At 37.9% G+C, this 18,556-nt stretch overlaps 1 protein-coding gene across 1 annotated transcript in view; it reads left to right on the top strand.

Moving 5' to 3' along the window:
- The window catches only part of USP24 (ubiquitin specific peptidase 24), a 116,347-nt gene that overhangs the window by 18,410 nt on the left and 79,381 nt on the right, over positions 1-18,556 (top strand). Inside the window, exons 8-18 of the mRNA XM_021716013.1 lie at positions 1,755-1,829; positions 2,380-2,538; positions 4,099-4,213; positions 4,748-4,851; positions 8,538-8,645; positions 8,839-8,934; positions 9,048-9,209; positions 9,409-9,456; positions 15,427-15,534; positions 16,254-16,403; positions 17,014-17,145. Coding sequence (XP_021571688.1) covers positions 1,755-1,829; positions 2,380-2,538; positions 4,099-4,213; positions 4,748-4,851; positions 8,538-8,645; positions 8,839-8,934; positions 9,048-9,209; positions 9,409-9,456; positions 15,427-15,534; positions 16,254-16,403; positions 17,014-17,145 — 1,257 coding nt within the window. The remainder of the gene's footprint in view (positions 1-1,754; positions 1,830-2,379; positions 2,539-4,098; positions 4,214-4,747; positions 4,852-8,537; positions 8,646-8,838; positions 8,935-9,047; positions 9,210-9,408; positions 9,457-15,426; positions 15,535-16,253; positions 16,404-17,013; positions 17,146-18,556) is intronic.

Here is an 18,556-nt window from a genome sequence, read left to right on the forward strand (position 1 = left end):
TAAATGTCAAGGTAATACTGCAAGATTTTTAAGTGAAATAGGAAGACTATTTATATCATTTCTTTATTCTGTGTATTAAATTATTTAGAAACAACTAGTGTTCTTTCAGTTTTATAACCATATAAATATAACCATTAAATTTTTAGCTGAAATACTGACATAAAGAAGCAAAGTGATTTGACTTTAATAATTTAGTGATAAATATTTATAATTTAATGATTGATTTTTTTAATCATAAGGATCAGGATTGGAATTTAAATGCATGCTCTTATATACTGCTCTGTGGAAGGGAATTTAGCATAAATATTCTAATTGGTAATTAATATTAAGGTCTTTAGAAATCCCAGATGTGTGTGTGTGTATGTAGAGTGTATTTAAAAAGGATAAGAAGTATATGAATTTCCAACCAAGCATATCTAACTCCATTTTTATTTAATTGTATCAAACCATCCAAACTTCATTCAGCAATAAATTCATACCATTGTACATGTTGCTTATGTAACAGTTGTCTCTACCACTTGCTACCTGTGTGACTTTGGAAGACTTTTTTGACTTTTGTGCCTCAGTTTCCTCATGTAGACTGGTCATAAAAATATATATATACCTCTGTTACAGAGTTGCAGTAAGTATTAAGTAAGGCCTGGCACATGCTAACAAGAACACTCTGACCTACCACTTAATCATAACAGCTCTTACTCCTTTCTGTACAATTGGCAGGACTGTAAACAAAGAAATTCTGTCTGGCTAATTGTCTGATGTCATTTTAAGTCATTGCTAATGGACTCTTGGCTTTGACAGCCAAATATTATTTATCTTCTTTCCTTGTCAGCTACATTTAAAAAATTATCTTACTCAGGTGGAAGTGGCAATTAAGATCTAGCTAGAGCTGGGCTCGGTGGCTCAGCCTGTAATCCCGCGCCTTGGGAGGCTGAGGTGAGTGAATTGCCTGAGCTCGCGGGTTCGAGACCCGCCTGGGTAACTTGGCGAGACCTCATCAACACAATAAATCAAAAAAATGAGCCGGACGTGGTAGCGCGCGCCTGTAGTTCCAGCTACTTGGAAGGCTGAGGCGGAAGGATCGCTGGGGCCCAGCAGGTCGAGGCTGCGGTGGCCAGGAGCGGCCACTGCACTCCAGTCTGGGCGACAGAGTGAGTGTCCAACTCAAAAAAAAAAAAAAGATCTACTAGTGTTTTACCACTTCTCACATACTATGTAGAGTTAGTTACCTGGCTATATTACCATTCTGGAGCAATGTATTATATGAATCTCATCTTCAGGTCTTATTCACATCACCAAGCAAGAGTAGTTCATATGACAGCTGATTTTGCATGGTTTGTGCTTGTATTCATTTAAAAAAATCAAACACAAAATATTTACTACTATCCAACATCTTTACAATTAAAGAAAAATTTATTACAAGAATTGTACATACTCATGCTTAATGTTTTAAGCATTAGTCCATATGTCTTGAGTTGCTCTTCAGAATTACCTTTATAAGACAGTAATGGCAGGAATTGGGCCATGTTACATTAAAGAAGCTGAGGCACAGGGTTAGCTAAGAGTTTATTTGGCAGTATTAGCTAGTTAGTGGCAACTCTGATAAGAGTTTATTTGGCAGTATTAGCTAGTTAGTGGCAACTCATATCTTTTCATTGCACCTTGTCCTTTGTGAATTGTAAATGAAAAAGTATTTCCTTTCTGCTTTTGTGACAGATTCAGGTGTTCTTATTAACTGTAACATTTTATTTCTGCAGCCCATGCTAGACCCAGTCATTCTTACTACAATCCAGGATGTGCGGAGCGTGGAAGAGAAGGACCTCAAAGACAAGGTAAGTGCTCTCTCCAGGGAGGCTGTAGTGCCAGTTAGCTCACAGAAGCGGAGCCAGGACCTGGCAAGATTCATACACCATTCCTGCTTGGATTCTGATCACATAACAGTTTACATCAAATTAATTTTATATTTTCTAACTAAAAAGTGCTATTTCTAATGTACCAGTGACTGTTGTCAGTAGAATGAATATAGTGTTCTCAATGATTGATACCATTCAGAATTTTACATGATTTTGATGGTATCACAATTGGTATAGAATACAAGAAGCTATAAAATAACACAGCTTCAAAACTTAGGCAAAGATGTTTAAAGCAACTGTAACATTTAATTTTGACATGATTGATGTTGTCTACCTTGATTCTCTCACAGGACCGTTCCCTTTCCTTTGCTGCTCGCCCATGTGCTCTGTTTAGAAGCAAAATGTAGTTTAATTGGCCATGTAGAATATCGGTCAGATACCACCAGACTACTTGTGGACGTGTTGTAAGAACTGGGATCAAAATGGGTTCGCCAATTCTTTTTGTGTTTTTGTTTTTGTTCAATGAAAGAGATTGGTGAGCATCCCCGAGCTCCTGTCTGCCATTAAGTTACTCTGCATGCGCTTCCAACCAGATCTGGTGACAGTTGTGGATGACCTGCGGCTAGACATCCTACTGCGCATGCTCAAATCACCCCATTTCAGTGCTAAGATGAATTCCCTCAAGGAAGTAAGTTTTGCTTACGTTTCCACAATACTGAAGGCACAGGCGCCAGGCTCTGCCAAGATTAGAATACTTGCTCGTAATCTTATAAAAAGAGATAACAGCCTATAATCCCGTGCTTTGGGAGGCTGAGGTGAGTGGATTGCCTGAGCCCATGGGTTCGAGACCCGCCTAGGCAACTTGGCGAGACCTCATCTCTACAATAAATCAAAAATTAGCCGGGTGTGGTAGTGCAGGCCTGTAGTTCCAGCTACTTGGAAGGCTGAGGCGGAAGGATCGCCGGAGCCCAATGAGTCAAGGCTGCGGTGGCCAGGAGCGGCCACTGCACCCCAGTCTGGGCGACAGAGTGAGACTCTAACTCAAAAAAAAAAAAGAGATAACATTGATTATGTATAAATGGTGAACATATTTGTTACTGTTTGTTAGTAAAGCCTTCTTATATGTGTTACTTTAAAAATTCACTCTCTGGGAGAGCACACCTCATCAACAAGGGTTTTCTGCGTAATGAATATTTGCATACCTAACCCTGAATTGCACCCCATGTCTTTAAAATAAAAAATTTAAAAGTAAAATAAATAAATAAAATAAAAATTCACTCTCTGAAATATTGGAAGTATTTAGTATTTTTGCGAAATTTCCTAGAATGTGCTACCTTAGATACATGCTTTAAGATTTGCTTTTTACTTTAAGGGCACAGTCCCTTTTATTTCATTTCAGATATAGGTTTACTTAAACCAGATCTCCTGACTGGAATTGGGACAAAACCAGAATGACTGCAACTATATTGGTCTATGCTAAATGATGGAAATAATTTTCCCTCTGGCTTCCTAAACTTGTATCATATACACAAAAACAGCATAGTTGAGTTTTGGTGAGTGGCAAGTGGAGCCAGTACAGTTCAGTTAAAATTCCAGCTATTTTTCCTTTGGTTTTGTATTAGAATTCTTGACTGTAAGTGAAATAAACTCATCTTGAGCCATTTTAGGCCAAAAGAGAAATTTATCAGAAGAAGGCGAGACTATTTCACATAAGTGGAGAATTGAATAACCAAACCAAGAAAGGGCAAGGACATACATGAGCAACAGGACAACTGGAATTTGAGACCTGACTGCTGCCAGGACTCTGTCCAAGTCTTGTCTCTGCTTTTCTGATATTGGCCTCATTCCTCTCTACCTGTTGTGTGGCATTTTTCATATGGTAGAGATCATGGCCTTGGATAGTTCCCAAGTTTCACCTCCTGCAGTTCATATCACCAGAGAGGGATTGACTCTTTCTGCATACTTTCTACGAATAAAATTTGGAGCAAGTGCCCTAATTGAGATTTGGTTTAGATGCTCATCCTTGAGCTAGTCAGCAGTGGGCCAGGGCATGAGAGCTGTAAGAGTGGCTCCTTGTTCTTTTTTAAAGAGACATCACAAATAGTAGTCTGTTGACTTCTCATACCTGGCCTTTGATCCATTTTAGCTAATTATTGGACCACATTGTAACACTGTAAAAATCATAGATTATATATGAAGATTTTGATAATGTATATTAGATTTAGTCACAATAATCCTGTCTTTTTAGGTAACCAAACTAATAGAAGATAGCACTTTATCCAAATCTGTGAAGAATGCTATAGATACAGATAGACTATTAGATTGGCTTGTTGAAAACTCAGTTCTGTCAATTGCACTGGAAGGTAAGTTGTTTTCAGAAAAATAAGAATTGCTTAACACATAATTTAAGTAATATATTTTTGTGCGGCCGGGTGCGGTGGCTCAAGCCTGTAATCCCAGCACTTTGGGAGGCCAAGGCGAGAGGATTGCCTGAGCCCAGGGGTTCGAGACCAACCTGGGGCAACTTGGTGAGACCTCGTCTCTACAATAAATAAAAAAATCAGCCGGGCGTGGTGGTGTGCGCCTGTAGTTCCAGCTACTTGGAAGGCTGAGATGGAAGGATCGCCTGAGCCCAGCAGGTCGAGACTGTGGTGGCCGTGAGCATGCCATTGCACTCCAGCCTGGGTGACAGAGTGAGACTCCAACTCAAAAAGAATGTATATATGCGTGCACACACACACACACACACGTATATGTATATATGTATTAAAATGTACAAGGTTGTTGCTTTGACTGTATTAGCTTTTAAATAATCTTGCATCAAGTTACTATTGTTTTAAATTAAGAGAGTCAGTGTTCACTGCATCTGGCTTCCTCTCTGGTCTTTCTTCTATTAGGCAACATAGACCAAGCACAATACTGTGATCGTATAAAGGGAATTATTGAACTCTTGGGCAGTAAATTGTCTTTAGATGAGCTCACTAAAATTTGGAAGATACAGGTAAGTTGATCAGAGTTGTTTTTGCCTTTTCCTGATGTTTTGGACTGCAGGATGGAGGGGTGATGAGTGAGCAGGGAAATGGTACCTCTATCTTGCTTTAAACAGAGCAGCTGTGCCTAATCCACTTTATCGTTTTGGATTTTTATTAAGATTACATATGCAGCAAGGCTTGTATTACCTACAAGAAGTTTCAAGCTTCTCGTCTAGTCTTCTCGTGTTTTAGATTTAAAAATGAAAAGCCTTACTCAACGTAATATAGCAGTTAGTGGCAGAGCTAGGAATAGTTGTATATCTTTTGTTTAGTCCAGGGTTCTTTTTGTTATATTGTTTATTAATTTTTATTGATAATTTTTACCCCATTTAATTCTGTTAAATAAGGATGATAGATGAATTTGCAGCTTTCCTCTTACCAGGACTCTCAGGAGGTAGAGCAGAATCCAACAGACTCATTTTCTTTTTTCTTCACCTTGTTCATAATATCCCTTCTACTGGTTTACACCCCCCCCTTGCAAACATTCCTTCTTGAGTCTCCTTTACTAACTTATTTTCTTCTACTTTACCTTTAAATGATTTTTCAAGCCTTAGTCCTTAGCTCTTTTCTTACTATATCAGCTTTTACTAGTCAACTTCAGCTGCTTCTTTGGCTTTGACTACATTTGTATGCTGCTGACTCTATTAATTATATCTCTAATTCAGATCTCTTCATAGAACTCCCATGCCATATATCTAATCCTTTGTATTCAGATGTCACCTCTCAAGGGGACATATAGAGATCACTGGGATTATAATGCAGGGCAAACTTATGCCAGCACAAATTTTTCAAAGATGTATGTTTCCTTGAAGTTTTCTATTCAAATTGCACAAAAAAGCAAATAAAGAGATATATATAAAACAAAATATCAACTGGCGTTTCGAAGAAAAAGAATGTCCTTCCACGTTGTATTTGAGCAACAGACTGGACAATAAATTACATATTACTAATGTGGGAGGCAGAAAGTGAGACTGCATTGTCTGCTCGAATAGAAAAATACCAGGTGGAACATGGCAAACAAATTAGTTGCACAACATGTATTTTTTTTTTTTTTTTTTTTTGAGTTGGAGTCTCACTCTGTCACCCAGACTGGAGTGCAGTGGCCGCTCCCGTCCACCGCAGCCTTGACCTGCTGGGCTCCGGCAATCCTTCCACCTCAGCCTTCCGAGTAGCTGGAACTACAGGCGCGCGCTACCATGCCTGGCTAATTTTTTGATTTATTGTAGAGATGAGGTCTTTCCAAGTTGCCCAGGTGGGTCTCGAACCCGTGGGCTCAGGCAGTCCACTCACCTCAGCCTCCCAAAGCTCTGGGATTGCAGGCTGAGCCACCAAGCCCGGCTACAACATGTATTAATGAGCCTGCAATGCAGGTAACTGTTTTACACATTACCACATGTTAGAAAAATGTAAGGTATAAAATTGTGATTGTTTTAGTAATCAGTAAGTTCCTCAATGTCCAAAATTTTATTATAAGCCAAATGTCATTACAATAAAATAATTGATTCCAATGTTATACTATTTAATATGAAGTGATTTATTTTTCACTGTTTCATGAAGAAGTACGGTTTAGTTGCTGGTAGGTGATCTGTGAGATGTCTGTGAGTGCCAAGGGCTAAATATGTGACTATTACACTTTCACATGTGTAGTTCATTGGCATCTCACATTCATTATATCCAAACCTAGTCATTCTCCAATCTATTTCATTAATGATATTATCCTTCTTCTACTTACTAAGTCAGAGAACAGCCTGGAGCTCACTTTGGCAGCTTGACTGTATCAACTTAATTGCTGTATTAGAATCTAGTTCGGAAATAAGAAATTGCTGGGTATTTCAAACAGGGAATTGACTCCAGGGGATTGTTTTCAAAGGTATTCCTAAGATGTAAGAGGGAAAGAGAATGCTGGAGAAACAGAAGGGAAGAAAGGATATTATTATCATGATTATTATTGTTATTATTTTGAGTCAGATTCTCACTCTGTCACCCAGGCTGAAGTGCAGCAGCACGCTTACAGCCACCACAGCCTTGACCTTCTGGGCTCAGATGATCCTTCCACCTCATCCTTTCAAGTAGTTGGAACTACAGACATGTGTCACCATGTCCAGCTACATTTTTTTTTTTTTAATTGTAGAGGCAAGGTCTAGCCAAGTTACCCAGGCTGGTGTCAAACCCCTGGAATCAGGTGATCCTCTCTCCTCTGCCTCCCAAAGTGATGAGATTACAGGCGTGAGCCACCATGCTTGGTAGAAAGGGTATTAAGTTCTAGTAAAGGAAGCTGCTTTTGGAGGTGCTTTTACTTTAAATGCTGGAACTGTCAAAGAGGTACAGATGTCACCAAGGCTTCCAGAGTCCCTTTCTGCCATAGCCATCACTTGACATTCAGTCTCTGAGCCTAAGCCAGAAACACTTCTTCCTCCTGCCTCTCATCTCCCAGCACTGCCTCTCACTGGCAGAATTTAAGAGGATAATAGAGGAGCTTTGGTAAATGTAGTTTGCAGGCTCCAAAGCCAACATTGCAGGGTGAACTATAGAAATGTGCAGGAGTAAAAGAAAATAGTCTCAGGTTCCATAGATTTTACTTCTATGTCTTGGTCTTGGTGGAATACCCTCATATAGTTTTGTTTTGTGAGTGCAAGTTTTGAATCCACATAAGGTTGAAGATTAGATGCCATGATGTATATATTGTATATCATAATTACATTTTTTTTATTTTTTGAGTCAGGGTCTCACTCTGTTACCCGGGCTAGAGTACAGTAGCATGCTCGTGGCCAATATGCTGGGCTTGACCTGCTGGACTCAGGCAATCCTTCCTCTTCAGTCTTCCAAGTAGCTGGAACTACAGGCACGCGCCACCCCACCTGGCTAATTTTTTCGATTTATTGTAGAGACAGGTCCTGCCATGTTGCCTAGGCTGGTCTCGAACCCATGGGCTCAGGCAGTTCTCTTGCCTCAGCCTCCCAAAGTGCTGGGATTACAGGTGTGAGCCACCGCACCCAGCTCACAATTACATTTAATGAATGACTGAGAAAATTCTTAAGGAATTGAATCTAAAAATGTCCTGTCTTTCGGTCTCTCACATGATGAACAGTGAGGCACAACAATGACATGATTGAGGTTATAAACATAAATTTCAACCATAAGGTTGACAATAGGGCCTACAGCTCTGAAGCACAGTCTTATTGCCAACAGAATAAATAAATATTAATTGAAGTCAAAAAATATCCATGAGCAAAATAAAAACAAAAGCAGGTAATACTCTTAACTGGAGCCCTCAGGATCATTTATAAAATGCCACAAATGAGTATGCCCGTCTCATAATGTAATCAGTTTGAATTTTTTACCTCGTTGAAAATATTTTGTTCACTTCTTGAAGTGAATGTCAGATTGAGAACTTGATTCTTGTCCTTTTATTGACATTGTCCTTTTAAAAATTAATGCTGCTAGGAATTTAAATAATGACAGCTGATAGATAACCATTAATAATGGTTGCTTCATGTAGTCTTGCCAATATTGTCATGCAAGTGAGTGTTCATTAGACTTCAGTCAGTTTATCTCTGTTATATTTTTGCTTTTGCTTCTATAGAGTGCCAGGGAGAAGACGTAGGTTTTTTCCAAGTTCCAAGACTTAACTTTTTTCCAATGTCCCCTTTTCTAGTCAGGACAATCATCTACCGTGATAGAGAACATTCACACTATTATTGCTGCAGCAGCTGTGAAATTCAATTCAGATCAGCTTAATCATTTGTTTGTTCTCATTCAGAAGGTATGTGTGTTCAGTCAAACTTGCCTACTTTTATATTTTCCTAAAATAAGCTTTTCTGAGGTTCTCCCCAAATGGCAGTGTTTAAATGTACTTTCCTTACTTTATTAAAGTTTTTTAGCTCATTTTTAGTTTTTGCATATTTACCAGTTTGCTTGTGAAGCAATTCTTCTCTCTCTTCTTTTCTATTTGACAGAGCTGGGAGACTGAGAGCGATAGAGTAAGACAGAAGCTGTTGAGCCTGATTGGAAGAATAGGCCGGGAAGCTCGCTTTGAGGCCACTTCTGGAAAGGCAGGAGAATCAAACTGGTGTTTTTTGTTTTGTTTTGTTTTGTTTTAGCTACAAATGCTCAAAGCAGTTTTATTTGCATATCAGCTGGCTCATCATATGTGATATTATTGTAGGTGTTAGATGTCCTCTGGGAACTGGCTCACCTTCCAACCCTGCCCAGCAGCCTTATTCAGCAAGCCTTGGAGGAGCACCTGACAATCCTTAGTGATGCATATGCAGTGAAAGAAGCAATCAAGAGGAGCTACATCATTAAGTGCATAGAAGATATTAAAAGGGTTGGTTTTATCTTTGATCTAATTTTGTTGTTAGAGCAACAGTATTGCCTGAGAAATTAAAACCAAGTAATTTTCCTCCTCTACTATGTAAATTAAACTAAGTGTCCTATTTGGAAACTCTTACCTTAGAGTTCAAGAGTGGGAAGTTATAGTATTGTTTTTATCAAGTCACTTATATTTCTCTTAAAATTATTTTCAGCCTGGAGAATGGTCAGGTTTGGAAAAAAACAAGAAGGATGGATTCAAGGTAAGACTTTGCAGCTAGAACCAACTAAAAGGTATACTATTTTAATAGTCTCCTCAAATAAATGTCATCACAGTTTAAAAGTAATAGTATAAGGCTGGGCGTGGTGGCTCATGCCTATAATCCCAGTACTTTGGTAGGCTGAGGTGAGAGGATTGCCTGAGCCCACAGGTTCAAGACCAGCCTAGGCCACTTGGCGAGACCTCATCTCTACAATAAGTCAAAAAATTAGCAGGACGTGGTGGCACAGGCCTGTAGTTCCAGCTACTTGGAAGGCTGAGGTGGAAGGATCACCTGAGCCCAGCAGGTCGAGGCTGCGGTGGCCGTGAGTGTGCCACTGCACTCCAGCCTGGGTGACAGAGTGAGGCTCTAACCTAAAAAATAAATAAATAGATAAAAATAATAGTATGTTATTGTGTTTCTTAGAGCAATGTTCATATTCAAACTTGATGTTTAAATACTTGTTTATGACCTGTGCTTTAGTATTTAAGACTTAGGTAGTTACTGATTCTTAAAGGGAAAAAAATCCAGGATCACAGTTGAAGAGTTTTATTATATAATTTTCTAAAAATTGAAAGACTTTCAACTAGTCTTTCTTTTTAAAATTAAATCTAAAGTATATGCAATTTTAATGGTGCAATAGATTCTAGATGAATATTGTGCCCTTTTTTCCTCTTGTAAGGGAGAAATGGAGGAACAGTAATAGAATAAGAGAGAGATACTAGAAGGAGGAGGATCATTAATTGCTGGCACATATACAGGCTCTTCATTTAGATATGTTCTTAAAGTAATTCCTGAGGCACGTAATCATTGAATGAGTGCCTGTTCCTGAGGCGCAATTTTAGAAGGCTGGATTGGATGGTGACTACCAGAGGAACTGGGACTGTAGAAGCCCTACCCTTTAGGACTCTGGCTGCCAGGTTACTGTAATTTATGCACTGTTCTTGGAAACGATGGCTAGTAGATTGAGCAGTTAATGATCATAGCTCTCTTGTTTCCCAAGTCTTTAAACCTCGGGTCTCTCCTCTGAGGGGAAGTCACAGTGGCCAGCTCAATGGAATGTGCTTTTGTGGTTGCAGCAGCCCTGACAGATCAGTGTTGTCTTCTCACCAGGGCTCTCAGGTCGCCTAGACTGAGCTTAAAGTGTAGCAGTGGGAGGGATTGTCTAAACTTTATTTTATTATTAACAAACATAGGAGAAGTTTTTGTTAAGATATAGTGGCTTAGTAATTTTGTTGGTAAAACATTTCTTAGCTTTGTTGATAAGTATTTCTTTAAAGGATCTTGAATATTGCTAATTTTCATTTGTCCATTCAGAGACTTTTAGCTCTTGTTAAGAGGCTTTGGTGACTCAGTGGGCTGTTATTCTCTTAAGTTGTATTTGGTCAAGAAGTTTAATTGGGGACATATAAGAACTTTATGTTAACCAGGCATGGTAGTTCATGCCTGTAATCCCAGCACTTTGGGAGGCAGAGGTGCAAGGATTTCCTGAGCCCATTGGTTCAAAACCAGCCTGGGCAACATGGTGAGACCTCATCTCTACAATAAATCAAAAAAATTAGCCAGGCGTGGTGGCATCTGCCTGTAGTTCCAACTACTTGGAAGGCTGAAGCAGAAGGATTACTTGAGCTTCACAGGTTAAGGATGTGGTTGCTGTGAACATGCCACTGCACTCTAGCCTAGGTGACAGAGTGACACTGACTCAAAAAAAAATAGAACTTTATGTTGTATATTTCTGACACTGAAATTTTATCAAGTAAATTTTCTATGTATAACCTAGTGCTAGAGATTTTAAAAGGTATTCACAGACTGAAACCGGTAATAATTCCTCAGGTTATAAGGAATTATTTCTTTAATGAAACAACTTTGCTTTCTTTCTATTTAGATACAATTTGAATTTTTCCAGTTTTCTTAGCTCAGTCATTCAGATAATTTAGCAATCTCTCCTTATGATTCAAATTTGTCCAGAGTTACTGAAGAAGTTTAGAACCTTCGGTGGTTCTAGTAAGAAGAAAGAGTATCTGTAGAAAAATGGTCTTTTCTTCTCAGCACCTGACACGTTTCTTTATAGATACTGAAGGACTTTTCCCTCCCTCCAGGGAAATGACCTTTGAAACCAGAAAATCCTTCCTGAGCGTTACTCCTTCCTTGTACAGCTAAACATACTTAGCTCTTCTGGTCAGTTGCATCACTGCATCTTTATTGCTTCTCTTTGCAGTCACCTCATTCACATCTATTGTTTTATAACAAAACTCAAAAAGTAAAAAAAAAATTTGAAGGTGTTTTGTGAGACTTGAAAGGAATATTCTTCCTTTTTTATTTCCCCACTGCTCCCAGTAAAGAAATTCTGATGTACTATTATTTCATTCCAAGCAATACCTTGCATTTTATATAGCACTTTTCGGTGCTAAGTGCTTTCAGTGCTAAGTGCCTTTGCAGATGCTCTCTTAAGTACACGTGACTGAAGGGGGGCAGTGGGAAGATCAACGCCCCCCTGAGTATGGCTCCAGGCAGGGGGTGAGTTACTTACTGCCACTAAAGGTGTTTTTCTATGCTATGCCCTTTCCTGCCAGGCAGCAAGGTGGGCTGACTGGGGATTATGTCTCCCTGCCAGGCTACACAGAAACTAAGCAAAGGGTAAGACAAGATCACCCACCTCTTACTCCCTCCTGCCCTCAGCTGCCTCTATTCCCTCAACTGGTTCCTTTCCCTCTGCTTTTGACACTCTTAAAATTCCCAAGTTCCACTGTTGTGTTTGGAAATTCTGACCTTTATTTCTTAACTTTATTTCTGTAGATTCTGCCAGGGTCCCCTCGGCTCCCTTGATTCTTTTTCCTTTGCTTCCTTTATACCTACCACTGTCTCCACAACCCACCCCCTCTTACTTCACTTCTTTTTTTCTTCAATTAAAAAGTTTATATGTACACTTTCCAAAAAATTACTAAACAAAAAAAAAATTTATTTTTACTCAACTGTTAGTACCTGCATTTCTAAGTCGTTTTCTTCAGGCCTCCTCGCCCACGTGCCTGGCAGGCTTTCCACAAATGCTGGGTCCCTTCCTCTTACTTCCTCTCCCTCACCGTGTGAGTGCACCAGAAGTCTCATTTGTACATAGTTGAGCTGCCTCTACTTGCCAGAATGTGTAACAGAAAGTAAAAGTAGCAAGATGTCCTCACTGCATGCAGTTACTCTCACAGTGTTGTGGTTGATACAGGAAGAGGTACTATAAAAAATTTTCCACCCAAGCAGAAACTTTTGTTTTGGTTCTAGATAAAAGGCTTGGTTGGAAAAACAAGACAGATGAGTAAGTGGAGATGTTCAGCTTTGAAAAAAAAAAAACTCAAGAAAGAATATGAAAATTTTCTTTATATACATAGAGGATTGCTATAGAAAAGTTTGATTCAACTTTTTAGGTCTCCTAAGAAGTTATGCAGAGGCATGTTTTTAGTATCAGTGAACTTCTGTGAGAACAGTCAGAAAACAATGTGTTGCCTCTGAGGTACTAAGTTCCTCATCACTGAAATACTGAGAGACCAGTTATTTCATACAAGATGAATAAAGAGAATGTAAGAATAGGTTTACAGGCTAAACCACTCAACCTCTAAGGCTTCATCTAATGTTAAGAGTCTAATTTGGATATCCCATTAACTCCTACTTATGAAACCTCAACTCCCTGACATTATCAGATATCTTCATTTTAATTGTTCAACACTCGTTTGCCCCTTCTGTAATTGGAGAAGAGTAATTTAAATTTCTCTTGTAACTTAGCAATGTCATATCATAGATAAGATGAAATAAATAATGTCTTTCCTATTTGCTAAGCTTTGGAAAGACTATATCAAAAGTAATTCTCAAATTCCAATTTGCATGGTTTTTCTTTTGATTGTATAATGAATTACCTTCAAAGGGTAATTTTCATTGTTGAATAAAATTTTTTTTTTTAATTTCAGTAATTGACTTATTAACTGGTCATAGTGATACTTTTTAATATATCTGCTTATTGTTGAAGGATTCAAATTCATTCCTAATTTTTGTAATACTTTTGGAAGGTATAAGTTTGCATGTAAACCTTAAAGTTTTGATCATTGTCATTTTCCAACTTTTATAGTGTACCAGAAATACTCTAGATAGTCTCACAAGTAGTTGTCCTTTAGTATATACCTTATTACTGTGATACTAAGATGCCAGTGATTTCAACCTGCATCACAGATGTAATTAGTTTGCAGGGAAGAAAAAAAGAAACTGTCCACTTTTCCTGACCCTTTTTTTAGATTCACAATCAAAGGTTGAGTCTAAGCCTTCTTTTGACCAGCCTCACTGTGGCACATCACTTTACATATCTATAGTAGTGCTTTGGGACCAGTCTAAAATCTTTAAGATTGGCTGTATAATTTTGAGGCATATTGAAGGATGTGAAGTTTTGTGTGCTTGTCCTCTTTCATAAAACTCAAGCTGCTTTTTTCCTTAATTGAGTTGAGTATTACAAGTTAAACACCTTCTTTTGAATTAAGGTGTAACTTAAGGCAGAGAAACATTTAGTGCTGAGTGAGACAGCCCTTTACAGGGTATGAGTCTGTCGTGCCCACTTCTGACTTTGGAAAGTGCTTTAGTCTGAGACCACTGGCAGTTTTCTTTTATTTTAATTGCATCGATAGGCATGACTTGTTAGTGCTGCATCACAGTGTAATCTTTTTGGTAACACTTAAGTAACAAATTAGTGATCCACATTTAAGTGAGAAAGCCATTCTTGTTTGGTACTCTCGTACCAAGTAACAACTAAAATGACAGGTAGATGAACAAATACATTTTGTGTGTAGCTAAGTTTGCACATAATCAGGTAAGGACAGCTATATCAAAACTTAATCCTGTGCCTAGTGGCCGGTGAGTTTCTTGTGACATAATTATAAAAAGTATCAATTTCAGAAATGTTAAAATTAATAAAACCTGTGCCTTAGAATCCAGGAAATATGGTATTTGCTGATTGATTGTCAAATCTGTATGAGACAAGGAAAACAATATTGTTTGGCAATAACTTGCTCATATTTGCATATCCAGTAGTGAGATGTTTTTCTGCAAAAGACATTGAAAGTATTTTTTCTCCCCACAGGGATCTTTTTGTCTTATATTAAGACTCAATAAAAAAAGAGGCTTTAAAATAAGAAATTCAGTTTCTAAAATAATGCTAAGGACTTAGGCTTTTACTCAGTTTTTTGATTAGAGATTTCATAATCAATCAATTGATTGTTTAATCTGACATATAATGAAATTTCATAGTTTGAAAGATGCTATTTACTAAAAAGCAGTTCTTTTGTCAAAGAGCATTACATGAACATTGAACTTTTTATATCTGTGCTATGAAGATCTGGATTGTCATGTACCAGTTTCATAAATAATATATTTGAACATGTTTTGAAAAATGTATAGTACAGTATAAGTGTAAAGTGTAAGAAAAATAAATAAAAGTAAAACTACTGCCTGTAAAGTGTTTTAACTAGGATATACAGATTGTCTAACTTGACACTCTATCAGCATATCATTAGTATTTTAATTAAATTCTTGTAGAAAGTCCAATTCTTATTTCATTTTAGTTAGCAGCTAGTTCAGTGTTATCTAGGTTAACCTTATGCCATCAGTTTATTTTATTGTGCCAACATGACTTAGCAGCCTGTGCTACTTAATCTATCCTCTGAAGTTGCTAATTCCTTGTTGTCTGTTTTTTGCTGATATACCCCTGTATATTTGCTGTCACTTCACATCCACTCCTGTTTGCAGTTCTTGACCTTAGGAAATTGCATGCAGAATAAGAAGTTGAAGACTGAATTATGAGTGCATGGAGATAAACTATAAGTGGGCAATATGAAGAGGAAAATAATAGAGTAATAAAACCTAATTGACATGGAAATTTTTTATAGCTAATAAGTGAATCTGCCATCGATTTCTAGATTTAATTAATGTACTCCTTTTTAACTCTAGTCATCTCAGCTTAATAATCCCCAGTTTGTATGGGTGGTACCAGCTTTGCGTCAGCTCCATGAAATCACTCGCTCATTCATAAAACAAACCTATCAAAAGCAGGACAAGGTAAGAGTAATTTTTTTTATACGATTACTTGCATAACCCTTTATGATAACAAAACATGGCTAACATTACTATGTTTATAGTCATTATCTTGCATCTTTATGGTTATTAGTGTAATTAATTTATGTTATGTAATGAGTTTAAACATCATTCTGCTTTCACTTTTGTGGTGCTTAAAAATATATATATAGGCCAAGCGCAGTCAGTGGCTCATGCCTGTAATCCCAGCACTTTGGGAAGCTGAGGCAAGAGGATTGCCTGAGCCCACAGGTTTGAGACCAGTCTGGGAAATATGGCGAGACCTTGTCTCTACAATAAATAAAAAAATTAACCTGGCATGGTGGTGCATGCCTATAGTTCCCACTACTTAGAAGACTGAGGTGAAGGGGTTACCTGAGCCCAGCGGGTTAAGGCTGCAGTGGCTTTGAACATGCCATTGCACTCCAACCTGGACAACAGAGTGAGACTATGACTCAAAAAAAGGGGGGGGGGGGAAATATATGTATATATATGTCTCTCCATCCCTAACTCATTTCCTTTTTATTTGCTTAATTTGTTGAAATAATTAAGTCAATTTTTAAAAGTTAGAATGGTAATTTAAAAATTGATTTGAAAAGATTCAAAGGCTTGTTTTTGTTTTATATTGCAAAAAAATTAGCTTGTATTAAACCAACAAAATAACTGCAAATTTTCACACCACTTTCTTTTTGTTGTTTGTCAAGAGCATTATTCAAGACTTAAAGAAAAATTTTGAAATCGTGAAACTGGTAACGGGAAGCTTGATAGCTTGTCATCGGCTTGCAGCAGCTGTGGCTGGACCTGGAGGCTTAACTGGCTCGACACTTGTGGATGGCCGGTACACTTACCGGGAGGTATCAGGCCTTGTGTTTTTGCTTCATGTTTTGCAGCATTCATTTGGCCTTTTTATACTTGAACTACAGAAGGAATATTTGTTGTGTGTGACCATAAACAGGTAGCATGAAGTATCTTTGTAGTGATGGAATAGTTTTGTGTCTTGACTATAGTTTCAAAAGAAAGTTTAGAGAAATGATATTTGTAGATTAATCTTTCATATTATAAAGGTAAAACATCTTTTTTTAACCTTTGATCTGAAATAATTGTTAATACTATGGATGATGGATTTTGTTTTTCACGTCACTTGATTTTAAATATTATTTTTTAAAAATTAATTGTAGAATAATTACTAGTAAAAATATTACTAGTTGTGAGTTTGTGGTATTTTCCTTTGAGATTACAGAAATTATATTTTATTGACATCCAAAGTCAACTGAATTTGTAATAGACTTGAATACCAGTTGTACTATCAACTTGTAAACAGACTTTTCACATTTATTTTACCTTAGATTATATAAAAAAGGGTTCGGTAAAACCATTTTTAAATTTTAAAGTTGTGTTTTGTTTAATGTTGCTTTTAGGTATGAATGCCTGGAGTTAACTAATTAGCATCATTTCTTTCTGCAGTATTTAGAGGCACATCTAAAATTTCTGGCATTTTTCTTGCAAGAAGCTACTCTGTATCTGGGTTGGAATCGTGCCAAGGAAATCTGGGAGTGTCTTGTGACTGGCCAGGATGTTTGTGAATTAGATAGAGAGGTAAGAAGATAATATTGTGGATGAAGTAAGGCAGAAATGTTTAAATATTTCACTTTTTTGTATGTCTCACATAATCAATTCTAAATACTTTTCAGTTTACATAAGAATAAGTAGTATGGCCGGGCTCGGTGGCTCAGCCTGTAATCCCACACTTTGGGAGGCTGAGGTGAGTGGATTGCCTAAGCCCGTGGGTTCGAGACCCGCCTGGGCAATTTGGCGAGACCTCATCTCTATCATAAATTAAAATGTTAGCTGTGCATGGTAGCGCGTGCCTGTAGTTCCAGCTACTTGGAAGGCTGAGTGGAAGGATCGCCGGAGCTCAGCAGGTCGAGGCTGCGGTGGCTGGGAGCGGCCACTGCATTCCAGTCTGGGTGGCAGAGTGAGACTCCAACTCAAAAACAAACAAACAAAAAAAGAATAAGTAGTATGGGCCAGGATCTTTAAGTGCTGAAAACATGTTTTATATAATCTGCATTCATGATAAAAATAAATGTATGTGCTCTTTGATAATTTTGATACCATTCTGGATAAAATACCAAATTTAACCAAGTGAATACAGTTAGAGGATTCCAGATATATTTTAGTATTTTTCTCTCACATTGAAACAAATGTTAAGTTACCAACAGAAAACTTTGACATCCTATAATGATGCTGCACTTCAGAAACACTAAAGAAGAATTTTAGTGCCTGGATAAATTTGTAAAACTAAAATTAAACAGCCAAAAATAGATTAAATCAGGAACAAAAAGCATACTTTGACATTTTCTAACAGTGGATCTCGTTTTCCTCATCTTATTCTACAGAATAACATTAACTACTTCATAGGATTGTTGAAAAGATTAAGTACGTGACAATGCTTAACACAGTGCCTGGCACATAGCAAGGCTTAATAAATGTTGATGGAGCTAGGCGCAGTGGCTCACACCTCTAATCCCAGTACTTTGGGAGGCCAAGGCAGGAGGATTGCTTGCGCCTAGGAGTTTGAGACCATACTGAGCAACATAGTGAGACCTCATCTCTACCAAAAGAAAGAAAAATTAGCCAGGCATAGTGGCGCATGCCTGTAATCCTAGCTATTCGAGAGGCTGAGGTGGGAGGATCACTTGAGCCCAGGAGGTTGAGGCTGCAGTGAGTCATGAGTCACCGCCCTTCTGTCTAGGTGACAGAGTGAGACCCCAACTCTAAATAAATAAACTGTAAATGGAAAAAAACCTAAGAAAAGATGGAGTATACATTTTTATTATCCAGGAGAAAGATTTCTAGTGACTACTTCATTTCATTTCAGAATTCTAAGCATTTCAGTTTTGTTTTGTTTTGTTTTTGAGTTTCAAGAGTCTCACTCTGTTACCCAGGTTGGAGTGCAGTGGTATGCTCACGGTCGACCTGCTTGCTGGGCTCAGGGGATTCTTTC

Source organism: Carlito syrichta, unplaced genomic scaffold (assembly GCF_000164805.1).
Source record: "Carlito syrichta isolate Samal-C Ts95f unplaced genomic scaffold, Tarsius_syrichta-2.0.1 Scaffold103356, whole genome shotgun sequence".
In the NCBI taxonomy this organism is placed as follows: Eukaryota; Metazoa; Chordata; class Mammalia; order Primates; family Tarsiidae; genus Carlito; species Carlito syrichta.